Source organism: Trachemys scripta, chromosome 9 (genome assembly GCF_013100865.1).
Source record: "Trachemys scripta elegans isolate TJP31775 chromosome 9, CAS_Tse_1.0, whole genome shotgun sequence".
NCBI classification, from domain to species: Eukaryota; Metazoa; Chordata; order Testudines; family Emydidae; genus Trachemys; species Trachemys scripta.
The window spans coordinates 28,405,630-28,418,825 of record NC_048306.1 but is presented as its reverse complement, the minus strand read 5'-3'; the positions used below and the strand labels follow the sequence as shown (position 1 = coordinate 28,418,825).

Here is a 13,196-nt window from a genome sequence, read left to right as displayed (position 1 = left end):
ACCTCCCCAAGCTGCAGGAAGCTCAGTATCCTCCCCTGCTTCCTGCTCCCATCACTCATCAGCTGTGGGGGGGAGGGGTTATTGTATGGGGAGCTGCTCCCCCATCCACCCATCCCCTGTGCATCTGGATCTTCCATACCCAGACACCCCTTCCAAGCCTTACCCTGTACAACCAGAACCTCCCTAACCCTCCATACCCATACCCCACCCCACTGAACCTCAACCCCTGCACCTGGAACCCCCACAACTAGCCTCTGTGCATCCAGATCCTCTCCATACCTAGACCTCCCACTGAGCTGCCTGGACCCAGATTGTCCCACACAGAACCCCCTCACCCCACACCTGTATCCTCCACACTGAGCCCCTTCACACTTGGATCCTGCCTGGTTGAGCCTGCCTTCCCGACACCTGGCGCAGAGGAGCAGGGCCCCAGGGTATTTCTTGTGCTGTGTCAGGGTTGTGTGCAGCCTTGCCGTTGAGTCTGTGTCCCAGGGGTGGGGGAGTTGGGGGGTGAGGACCTGCAGGGTGATCTTCCACCTTCGTGCAGCCAGTGGCCTGTGCTCCCCACTGCCATGCTGGAGCCTCTGCATTTATCTATTGACAAATAAAACTTGCAGAATTTTTAATTTTTTTGTACAGAATGCCCTCAGGAGTATGACATACAGTGGCATGTTGAGTTATCAGGATTTGGCTTCTGGCTCTGTGATGAGAGTCGGTTCTAGTTGTGAGAGCCAGCATCACCAAGTCTAACAGATCAATTTGGTCATCTGTAGGAACTGAACCTGGGATCTCTATCACTTGAGTTCCATTCAAATCGAGGCAGCAGAAGACTCATAAATTTGTACACATGATCTAGCCTCCAGATAGGGACAAAGAGACCCAGGGTTACAAATACTTCTTCAGAAAGGCAGTGTGAATCAGTGGATGAAATTTAGGTCTGTCATATCAGAGAACTGGGTTCTATTTCTAGCTCTGCTTGTGGTGGCCTTATGAAAACTCTGTTACCTTATTTGTAAAATGGATGAATGATAGTTGCCTCTCTTATGAAAGGGGTGTGAAGTCTTGCTCATTATTAGTGGAAGAGATGGCTCTTATATCTCTTGCCTTGTAGTTTGTTGTACATTCCTCTAGGCTACAGAGTATTGGGAGGGATGGTCTATCCCTCCCCCCCAGTGTGTGACATTTTACTCTTTCTGCTTGGTGCATGATAGACCTCAGTGCAAAAATGCATGACACTTGGCAGGTCTGTTAGTGCTGAAAGCAACATAACTTCTGTTAGATTGACAGTCTGAGGTAAGGGATGGGAGGGGAGGTGAAATATGGTATGGACAAATCATCTTCAACGTGCACTGTTGGAAGGAAAGGAATTAATCACCTAATTTTTGAAAACCACATACAAAATCTTTGTGAAAATGCCTCTTTTTCCCATTATTAGCATTTGGAGGAAAATATACTCTGCCATTAAAGCTCTGGCCTAGGGAAATAGTAGAATTTTACCATGAGTCCTAAACATTAATGACTGATAATATTGGTGGTGAAGCACCCTGCTGAAGTTGGACAGATTTCAGATCACAGTATTAAAAAAAATTCCAATCGTATTGTTTTGACACATATATTTAAAGAAAATAAATCTATAGTTTTTCAGCCTGCTAGTTTGTAAAGGCACAGTATTTTCAGTTAAATGTAACATGATTTTTTTTTTTTTTTAATTTTATTGTAAAGACTTATTTTGCTGAGGGTCCAGTTTGTTCTCTTGTTCAGGAATGTCAGAGTCTAATGTTCTGTTTTGTATAAAACAAGCTGAATTTGTTGTTTCGACATGAAGTTTTTTTACTTTATAGGAAACTAATGATTGATTGTGGTCATAGTGAAGATTCTGTCTAATATCTACAAACAATTTAAATGTTTAGATGTTTTAAATTTTATTTTGTAATTCATGTACAAAAAATATTGTAACAACTTTCTCCCTAAAATATCCCACTAGCTGGGATTGATTTTTTTTTTCTCTTTTCCCACAAGATGGACTTTTTGTTTTGTTTTTCTTTTTACTGTGTTTTGCATTTATTTAAAATTTAAAAAGAATTTGTATGGTCAGGTGTTCTTTGCTTCCTGAGGCACTATATCAGCTACTTCCAAAACTGCTATCATATGCTATCTTGCTCTTCTCCCGCTGCCACCTTTTGTTTAAAACCAAATAAAGGGCTCAGCCCTGAATTGCATGTGCACTCAAAATTCCCACTAATGTTTTGGTGCATAAGGATAGTAGGATCAGGCCATAAAATGTTAAATGGTGATAAAGTGAAAATATCCTTTGAGATAACATCATCATCTTGCCAGGAGTGATGGTTTTTTGGATGATAATGTAAAATAGCATTAGGTTTATGTGGAGTGTATATTCTTAATTTTATGGAAAAAGTTTGAACATGTAGACTTTATGCCTGGGCTAGTACGTTTTTATGGAGATTTAGCAAAGTTGCCTTAGGGCATGTCTACACTACAGCAGCATACTATGACGCTGCAGTGCCACAGTGTAGACACTTCCTACATCGACTAAGGTTTTTTCCATCAGTGTAGTTCATCTGTCTCTCTGAGAAGCAGAAGATAGGTTGACAGAAGAATTCTTCCATTGACCTAACAGCTTCTATATCAGGGGTTAGGTGGATCTAACTGTTGCATTCAGGATGTGAAATTTTTCACAGCTCTGAGTGACATGGCATTTAAGTGTAGACCAGACCTTTACAGTCTTGTTTAAATGTTTGATGAGTCTTCACTGCCCCCAAGGTGACAGTTTGACTTCATCTCATAGTTTGTGCTGCTCCGTAGAGAATTTACTGGTTGTTGTTACAAGCCACATTGGCATCTTCAGGAAGAAGCCTTTTTAACTGAAATTAGTTAGAAGAGGTTTTTACTTAGTATTGCTATAACAAGGTGACAGCCTTTTTTGATTATATAGTTTAACAGCTCAGGTTAAATCCATCTCATAAAGGAAAACCACTAACATAGTTCGTATCAGAAGTTCTGAAAAGTAAATAAAAATATCAGTATGGATGAATTTTTTTTTTAGGAAAAAAGTGAGATGTGTACACTAGTTTTATGATTGTTTGGATATATGAGTAATTTCTACAAGTATTAAAATATTTATTCCAACTTTCAGAGTATCTTCTTTTATTTTTAGATGAATCTGCGTTCTGTATTTACTGTAGAACAACAAAGGATATTACAGCGTTATTATGAAAATGGAATGACAAATCAAAGTAAAAATTGCTTTCAGCTCATATTACAGTGTGCACAAGAAACTAAGCTGGACTTCAGTGTAGTCAGGGTAAGTACTGAGGCCTTCCACACTTGAATTTACATAATTATTTAACAAGTACATTTGTTTACATAAAATATCTGTAGAGGATGGAATCATTAACTTTATTTTTTTAAAAAAAGGCTTCCATCCTCAGCTGTAATATATGCTCATTTTTTCCTGAGAGAGGGCTGCTTGTAGTCCGAGTTCCTATGAACACTTTTACGTTACTGAAGTATTAGTAGGGACTTTCATGCTGTGCAAGCAGCAGGGATCCCTTCAAGAAAGTTAAATTCCAAATAAGGTTTTCCTGCTGAAAACCTAGGTTATATATCACATAAAGTGAATGTTGTTTATATCAGGAAACCACTTTGAAATAGAATAGAAATTTTGTATCCTTTAAAAATGACATTGAAAGAGATCTATAAAACTGCTGTCTTCCCAGGTTTGTGTTCCTTGTCATAAATAGATGGCATTGCTGTTTATTGGTATCACAGTTATCACTAAACAATAATATCATTGAGTAGCTTAGTGCTTCTGGGGTCTCTTCTGAAGACACTGAATTCCAAGGGAGCGGGATAATGCTCCCCCTATGAAAGAAGAGCCATTTTGTTATATAATGTTTCACAAGAAAGTAGAAATCATGAAGCAATAGTTGAGAGTTGATACAATAATCAAGCAGGCAGGAGCAGATACAAGCAGCTGCAGTGGGTACATCTACAACACTGTGTGGGAGGGAGGAAGGAGATAAGACCCATTTAGTTACTCCCAACCACGTGGACCCAGAACCATGTAGGGGAGCGCTCCTTCCTTCCCATCGCGCCCCATCCCTCCTTCCAGGGGCACCAGCTTCTAAATGTCCTTGCCTCTCTAGAGAAACCTGAGCTCAGGATAGGGGGAAAAATAAACCCTAGGAAGTCCACCAGAAACTCAGACTGGCAGGAACAGACAAATAGCTGCAGTACGGAACTTTGGATGCTTTCAATAGTTTTTGTTCTGGACATTCTCTCCCCCTGTGCTGACTGGCTGTTTGCTTCAAGTCCCTCACAGTCTCTTTGCCTCACTCTACCTGTAGTACTTACTCCCTGCCTTCCATCCCTCTTCTTTCTTCTCCAGTCCCCTTTACTCTGTTCCCTGCAGCTCCGTTCTTCCTTCAGTTTTCTGTCTGTTTAGCCATCGCCTTCCTGACAAAAGCATTTCCACAAAAATTGTGGCAGTAACATGCCATTTGCAGACCAACGTGCCTCTTGCTCTGCTGGCATTTTGTAATCCCCACCCCTCCTTGTCTAACTTGTCTGTTTAGATTGTAGAAGCAAAGACTATCTCTTACTGTGTACAGTGCCTAGCACAGTGGGACCTAGATCTCAATTGGGATGCATAGATGCTAACACAGTACTAGGAAAAAAAATAATAATGTAAAAGTCATACAGAAAATACGATCATGTCTCTGATGTTAATCTCTGTATTGAGTCTTGATTAGTTTTATGTGTTAGTATATTGCCATCTTGACAAATTCTTGAATTGGCTTGGGGATAAGGTAAAGACTTATTCTGAGATTCTCTTTAATGACTTCTTTTGCGTCATGATACCATTTTAAAAACAAGCACAAGCTTTATCACAAAAAGTAGATGATGCAATATATTGTTTCTTTCCAAATTAGGACCTGTACAGCCGGTCCTGGAAAGAAAGAGAATTTTTTTCTTTGTTGAGATACTTAAGCATTCAAACCAAAATGGATTTGGACATTCCCAACATAGAAAGTTCAGAAATAAGCTATTTCTTTAATAGTTAACATAACTGTAGTTGTAAAGTATTTTACCAAAGCAGTTTTACTTCAATTTCTTGTATATGTTTTAAAATAACTGTTTGATTTGACAATTGAGTATTAATTTTGCTGAATGATGAGGTGATTTTTCTATTGGTTCCAAGCTGTTTTTTTTATATATTTTACAGTTTTTCTTTTGATATAATTTCAATTTGAGAAGATATTATCTGAGTAATAGTAAAACAAATAGTACCACAGGATGCAATAAGTTTTCAGATACCCATTTCAAATTAACGTCTGTGATTGTGAGCCAATTGGGAGAGAGATTAATTTGCTTTTTCCTGAAACTTGTGGCTAGAGATGTTTGGGTTGTAGGCTGCTTGTTTCTGTTTTTAACTCTTAAGAAGAGAGCAGAACTAAAAACATTATGCGAGGAAGATAAGCCCTTGCTAATCCAAGCACTTATATATGTAACTATTAAAGTCAATGAGATGATTTGCATGCTTAATCATGTGTTTAACTTAAGTGCTTTGCTGGATCGGGGGCTACATATCATTACAATTGTTAAATTTATGTTTTTATACTGATCACTAGAACTTGTAAAATGAGACGTCATCATTGGTATCATTCTGTATTTTGCATGATACATGCTAGTAGATAGATGGTAATGCAGAACTTCTGTTAACATGAGCGTCAGACTACTTTTGTATTGGGGTGAGATTTCCAGTGAATTTCCATAGATATGAGGTTCAAATATTAAAAAGCCATAAACAACTATGTGGGTGTATCAGAATGTAAGGTGTGGTTGGCTGCCTTTTTATTTTTATTTTTAAATACTTGTATAAAATCCAAAGTACAGAATAAAACCTCTCTTTTGTTCTGTGTAAAACGGATCACTTGGTTTTGTTAAATTTTCAGCTCTTGTTTGAGTTAACTGGTCACCATTTTGCTTCACACCAAAGATCAGTGAAGTGGCACCACAAAAAAAATTGCACTATGTGCTCTATGTACACATTTACAGTCTGATCCTGCATCCATAGATGTCTAAGGAGTTTTGTCACTAACTTGAATGTGAGCAGAAGGAAGCCCTTATTTTCTGGTGGTTCCTTATATCCATAACTCTCCTCTTTATACTGGAGCATATAAATTAGCAGAAATTGACAATTACAAATCTGAAGTCCAACTTAGAGCTTGTGTACACTTAAAATGCTAGTGGTACATAGGATGACCAGACAGCAAGTGTGAAAAATCGGGACAGGAGGTGGGGAGTGATAGATGCCTATATAAGTAAAAGCCCCCAATGCCCCTCTGCCATGTACATTGGCCAAACCGGACAGGCTCTACGCAAAAGAATAAAAATCGGGACATCTGGTTACCCTAGTGCTACAGCTGGACCACTGCAGCTGTGCCACTGTAGTGCTTCAGTCTTGATGCAACTTACATAATGGGAGGGGTTCTCCCATTGGCTCGGTCAATGGAAGAATTCTTCTGTCAGCCTACCGCTGTCTACATGGGGACTTAGGGTGGCTTAACGCCGCTGCTCAGGGGTGTGGAATTTTTTTAGCCTGACCAACATAGTTAAGCCAACCTGATTTTTCTAGTGTAGAGGAGGCATCAATAGACAGGAGACAGGATGGGTGAGGTGGTATCTTTGATTGGATCAACTTCTTTTGGTGAGAGAGATAAGCTTTTGAGCTACACAGAGCTCTTCTTCAGGTCCGGGAAAGGTACAAAAATGTCACAGCTAAAGAGAAGGTGGAACAGGTTGTTTTGCATAAGTAGTTAACATATTATAAGCGACCATTCAATGTGGAGTGGACAGTTAACACCGCTGCAATCATAGGATAAAAAAAGGAGGATTAGTGGGTTACAGACTGTTGTAATAAGGATAAGGCATAATCCAGTGTCTTTATTAAAACCATGACTTTTAGGGTCTAGCAAAGTTATAAATTTAAGCATCTTTTAAATGTGTTGTGCAGGTTTCCTTTGAGGATGAGACCTGAGTGGTCTGAAAATTGTGATATTGTGTCTTTGTCTTTTATAATTTTTCTGTGTGAGTTCATTCAAGAGCATAGTGATTGTCTGGTTTCACCCACATACTTGTTATTGGGGCACATGTTGTGATAGGCATGTTCAGCACCTTTGTCTACATTTTAATTTAAGCCTGGGAGTTTGAATTCATAACTTTGCTAGACAGTAAAAATCATGGTCTTAATAAAGATACTGGATTTATGGCTTATTACTACAATCTGTAACCTATTAAACACCTTATATTTTTATATATATATATATATTTTTGGTTCTATGACTGCAGAGGCGTTAAGTGGCCACTTCACCTTAAATGGTCTCTTACAATACATGATAACTACTTATGTTAAACGATCTGTTTCACCTTCTGTTTAGCTGTGACTCTGAGTACCTTTCCCAGACCTGAAGAGCTCTGGATTAGTCTACCCTGGCAATGCTCCCAGTGCTCTAAAAATCCACCTCCACGAAGGGTGCAGTTCGCAGCGCTGGTGTGCTGTCTACGCTGGCGCTTTACAGTGCTGAAACTTGCTGCTCTCAAGGGTGTGTTTTTTCACATCCCTAAGCGAGAAAGTTGCAGTGCTGTAAATTGCCAGTGTAGCACGGAGGTTGATCCAATAAAAGATATTCTCTAACCCATCCTGACACCAACATGGCTACAACAACACTGCAGACAACTTAATACGAAACTCTTATGAGTGTATAAATTAATCCCACCTCTTTCATGGTAAAGGTTGTTTGTGTAGTACTGATATTGTAACATCTTACATGCTGTCATAGACGCCAACTTTCTAATGTATCGGGGGGTGCTCCCCTCCCACTTCGCCCATACTCCACGCCTTTCCACAAGGCCCCACCGCCACCTTGTCTCTTCCTGCCCCTCCCCCGCTCCTCCTCCCTCCCTCACAGTGTCTCCTGCACGCTGCGGATCAGCTGTTCCATAGCGGGCGGGAGGTGCTGATTGACGGGAGGCACTGGGGGGAGGAGGAGGCTCTGATAGAGGGACTGCCCCTACCATTTTTTTTTTTCCGTGGGTGCTTCAGCCCTGGAGTACTTACAGAGCCGGCACCTACACCTGCTGCTTCTAATAAGCAATGCCCCTCTGCCATGTACATTGGCCAAACCGGACAGTCTCTACGCAAAAGAATAAATGGACACAAATCTGACATCAGGAATCATAACATTCAAAAATCAGTAGGAGAACACTTCAACCTCTCTGGCCATTCAGTAACAGATTTAAAGGTGGTAATTTTGCAACAGAAAAGCTTCAAAAACATCCTCCAACAAGAAACTGCTGAACTTGAATTAATATGCAAACTAGATACTAAGGTTTAAATAGAGACTGGGAATGGCTGAGCCATTACACACATTGAATCTATTTCCCCATGTTAAGTATCCTCACACCTTCTTGTCAAACTGTCTTAAATGGGCTATCTTGATTATCACTACAAAAGTGTTTTTTCTCCTGCTCATCTTAATTAATTAGCTTCTTAGAGTTGGTAGGGGAACTCCCACCTTTTCATGTTCTCTGTATGTGTATATATATCTCCTCACTATATGTTCCATTCTATGCATCCGATGAAGTGGGCTGTAGCCCACGAAAGCTTATGCTCAAATAAATTTGTTAGTCTCTAAGGTGCCACAAGTACTCCTGTTCTTTTAGCAACACTCTGTTGAAATGCTGAAGTTAGTGTTCTCCACTACCTTTCTTAAATATATTTTTTTATTCATTAGCTTCAGAGCAAGTTTTCCTACTTGATGTATTTTGTTTGAAACCAGTAATGGGTTTTTTGGAACTTAAGTACAAAATCACTAAAGATCTCTAGATTGTTCTCTTCAAAAGAGACTTTTGCATAAAACAGCCTCCACTGTTTTAAATATCTTGTATATAATTCCATATATTTTCACTTGCCAGTGTAGCATCTGTAATGGGAAATTATTCTGTCTGTTGAACCTAATCCCCTTAGTCTGTATTTTATTTGTGAAATCAGATCAATTTCTCACTAAAAGCAGCTCTTGAGGTATATGATTTAAAAAGTTAAATTGAAAAGATAAACATTTTTACAATTCTTTTTTGACCAATCTTCAGTTCATTCCCTTTCTATTGGAAAACTTTTCCCGTCTTGGGATGCATTGGTACTTTGAGGACTACACTTGTATTTTTTTTTTATTAAATTAAAAAATACGAGAAGATAGAAGTGTTTGTAGTATGGCAATTTTGAAAACATCTCCTCAGCTATTGGATAGTAAAGATACTGATTATGCCGAATCTCTCAGTATAGTTACTGGTTTCAGGTATACCTTATTTTCACTAGATGTAAAAGTTGAAATTGGGAAGGGGAAGGAATTAAACACCTAGTGTATCTTTGTTTGGTTTTCTTCACAATAATAAATGAAAGGTAAAACCAAGTCCAAGTATGTGGAGGAGAAAACCACAAGCTTCTGCCATATTTATGCAAAGATAATTTTGGGACAAGAGGGTAGATGCCACAAGTTGTATATTCTTTTCTGAGGTGGGCCAGAATTGGAAATCTTCACTCTACTGAACTGAAGGCATTTGGATAAATTTGTGGTTTTGATTTTTGCATAATCAAGCCATGTCTCTTTCCCCTCCCCCCTACAACTAATTTTGATTGCTACCCATTTCTAATATATTAGTAATTTAAATCTTAATTGTAAAGACTTATATACATGCTGAAGTCTTTGCAATATTGAGGCTTTGAATATTAAAAAAACTGACTGTGGCTAACATTCTTATATATTAATATTTTGTATTTGCAGACTTGGGTTGGCAATAAAAGAAGAAAGATGAGCAGCAAGAATGTTGCAGAATCTGGAGGCACCCCACCCAGAACTGTTCCTAGCACCCCTACAGTGCCTCCAGAAGTAGCAGTCAGAAATGTGGTAAACATTGCTCGATCCCAAAGCCAGCAGTCTTCTTGGACATCATCTAACAATGATGTAATAGTAACTGGTATATATAGCCCAGCTAGTTCATCCAGCAGGCAGGGATCCACGAAACAGACCAATGCTTCAATGACTGAGATACATAAAAACTCTATTCAGAGACCACCTGGAAAAAGTGATACAGAATTTCAGCAGCAGCATATCCCTATAGGACGACAAGCACCACATTGTAAAGGTGCTTCATTGCTCCTGGGGGAAAAAACTATTATTTTGTCAAGACAAACAAGTGTGTTGAATTCTGCAAACTCCATATACAATCATACTAAGAAAAATTATGGTGGTTCATCAGTCCAGACTGCAGAGTTAGTGTTACCTCAAAAGCCAATAATATGCCACAGGCCATGTAAAGCTGAACCAGTGGGGTGTCAGAGGTTACACAAACCAGAACACACAACCCTTGCATCACACATCCCATCTGTACAAAGAGCTAATGTTCGAGACCCTTCTTGTAGCACACAAAACTTGGAAATTCGTGAAGTTTTTTCCTTGGCAGTTACTGATCAACCTCAAAGAATTATGGGAGGAAATACAACACAGAAGCCTTGTTCAGTCGAAGGCAGTTGCCTGTCCATTGCAATGGAAACAGGAGATGCTGATGATGAATATGCTAGAGAGGAAGAGCTTGCATCTATGGGAGCACAAATACAAAGTTATTCAAGATTTTGTGAAAATAGCAGTTCCCTTCGAGTGGAGAACCAAAGCACAGCTTTGTCTGGACCAGGCAGAAATGTGAGCTGCAGTTCACAGATGGTGAATGCCAGGGACTTGCCTGACAATGTATTATATCATAACAGAGACTACCGCTTGCCTCCACGGACCTCATTACATACACCATCCAGTACACTGTATAGTAGTGCTAATCCATCAAGAAGTAACTTTTCTCCTCATTTTACATCTTCAAATCAACTGAGGCTGTCGCAAAACCAAAACAACTACCAGGTAATCTGTAAATTTATTTTTGCCTTTCAGATTTTCAAGACAGTCTTCTTCTGTGAAAGCTGAGAATGTAGACTAATATATCCTGATCCATTGATGAAAGTTTACCCTGTTCCTTGGCACTGTTTCAGGCTTTCTCCTACATGCTATGAGCTGAGTTTGGCATATAGGGCAAATCATATCAGTCACTCCCTCCTTTTTGAGTGCACCCATCCCCTCTCCTTGAAATGAAAGTTTTGGATTCATTGTTAGAAATGGTAAGCATCAGTTCCTCCTCCTCCCCCCCCCCTCACCAAGCTACCATCTACTCTTTTGCTTCCTGTTTTTTTGATGGGGATTGGGATCTCCTTCCAACTAGTCAGAGTGTTGGCAGACACCAGTTGCAAAGGTGTGAGTCCTTCACCCTTGCAGTTTAGTTTGCACCATTTGTGTTACAGGAGATGTAATGAGGGCATCTCCAGGACCTGGGTTGCATCTCATGCCCATAAAATATGCTTACAGAGGTAAAGAGAGAAGAGAAATGTGAGTGCAGGTTACTGGGGGGCAGAAGAAAGACCTGTGTCCAACAGTGGCTGGAGCATTGCAAACCATTGTGGATCCATTTGTTGGAGGAAGAGAAACTGCAGGAAGCATCAGAGTTGGTTTGAAAGTGGCAGAACTGCTGTGCTTTCCAGCATAGCGCAGAGCCTGGAGCCTGAGTTAAGGTGCTCTTGATGATCATGATGAGGAGATAGCTTTGAGCATTGTCTCCTGACATGACATTGGTTGCTGTTCCTCTTTCAGAGGAACTGTAGTCTCCTAATGGTAAAGCTGAGGCATCCCAGAAGTTCAACACCTTCTTCTAAATACTTTTCTCACTACTGTAGTTTGTTAACTCTTCAAATAAATGACACTTTTCATCATAAGATACTACCAGGAATGTCACAGTTCTGTGGCAGTCGTAAGTTTTGAAGGCCCATTATGTGCTAGCATAGACCCTGTCCATAGTTTTTGTGACCTTTACGAATAGGAATTGCAAATCCTCCCAAGCAATCTCCTTGCCATTTTGGGTGCATGTGGTATGCTTATTTATCCTTTCTCTCCCTTAATGGAAAGAGCAGGGGTCGGCAACGTTCGGCACGCGGCCTGCCAGGGTGCTTATCCTGGCGAGCCATCTGCCGAACATTGCCAGCTCCTGGGATAGAGCTTTCTTCTCTCAAGAGATGGTCAATTAGCATTTGCTGTTAAAGTGCAAATTTGGATCAGAATGTTATTTAAACAAAGTGCCATTACTTAAGAAAAAACAGATTTTGTGAAAATGAAGAAAAGCCTGTAAACATATTTTTGTCTAGCCGTGAGCTGTTAAAAGCTGCAAAAGTGCAGGCTGTACAGCTTAAGAATTGGTAACTTGAAACTTCACATATCTAAATGTATTTTCTTGTTTTTCTTCACTGTTGTTGCAAACAAATGACATTCTTGGTTTAGTTCATGACATGGTGGCAATGGGAGATTCTTTTTGGTGTCTCCTCATCATTTAGGAAACTAGATATCAAAAGTCCTCATTAACTTGTTAAGCATTAGGCCAGCTGTTCACTTGAGAAATTAGCAAACCTGTAACCAGCCTTCCCATAAAATGCATCTTCATTATTATTTTATAATCAGGAAGCTTGAATCAGTTTTTTTTCTACTGCACAAATAGACCAGTTCTTCCTCATATTGCTGTAAGAAGACTTCAGACAGTATCAGCCTATTTCAAAGGATTCTTTTGTTCCTGGGAAAGGGAGTCTTTCTGTTTAGTCTTAATAATATGGCTTTGTACTAGTTACCAGTGGTTCAGTATATTCTTTTCCAAAGTATATCCCCTAGGAATGCATCCCTTCCTAGGGAAAGAGCCCTTTTGAATGAAAACTGACTTGCCCTTTGTGTGCAGTGTAGTTGTAGCCATATCGATCCCAGGATATTAGAGAGACATGGAGGGTGAGGTAATGTCTTTTATTGGACTTCTGTTGGTGAGCGAGACAAACTTTCAAGCCACACAGAGTCCTTTTCAGGTCTGGGAAAGGTATTCCCAGCTTCACAGTAACATGCAAGGTGGAGCAGATTGTTTAGCGTAAGTCGTTAGCTACTATGATCTCTTACAATATGTTCTAACTACTTACACTTAACAATCTGTTCCACCTTGCTTGTTGCTGTGAAGCTGGGAGTACCTTTCCTAGACCTGAAGAAGAGCTC

At 39.8% G+C, this 13,196-nt stretch overlaps 1 protein-coding gene across 4 annotated transcripts in view; it reads left to right on the top strand.

Moving 5' to 3' along the window:
- The window catches only part of HDX (highly divergent homeobox), a 96,176-nt gene that overhangs the window by 15,517 nt on the left and 67,463 nt on the right, over nucleotides 1-13,196 (top strand). For 2 of the 4 annotated variants that reach the window (XM_034780959.1, XM_034780957.1), the window contains 2 exons: nucleotides 3,176-3,322; nucleotides 9,864-10,988. In XM_034780959.1, the coding sequence (XP_034636850.1) occupies nucleotides 3,176-3,322; nucleotides 9,864-10,988 (1,272 nt within the window). The remainder of the gene's footprint in view (nucleotides 1-3,175; nucleotides 3,323-9,863; nucleotides 10,989-13,196) is intronic. The other 2 variants (XM_034780961.1, XM_034780960.1) reach the window with 1 other exon arrangement.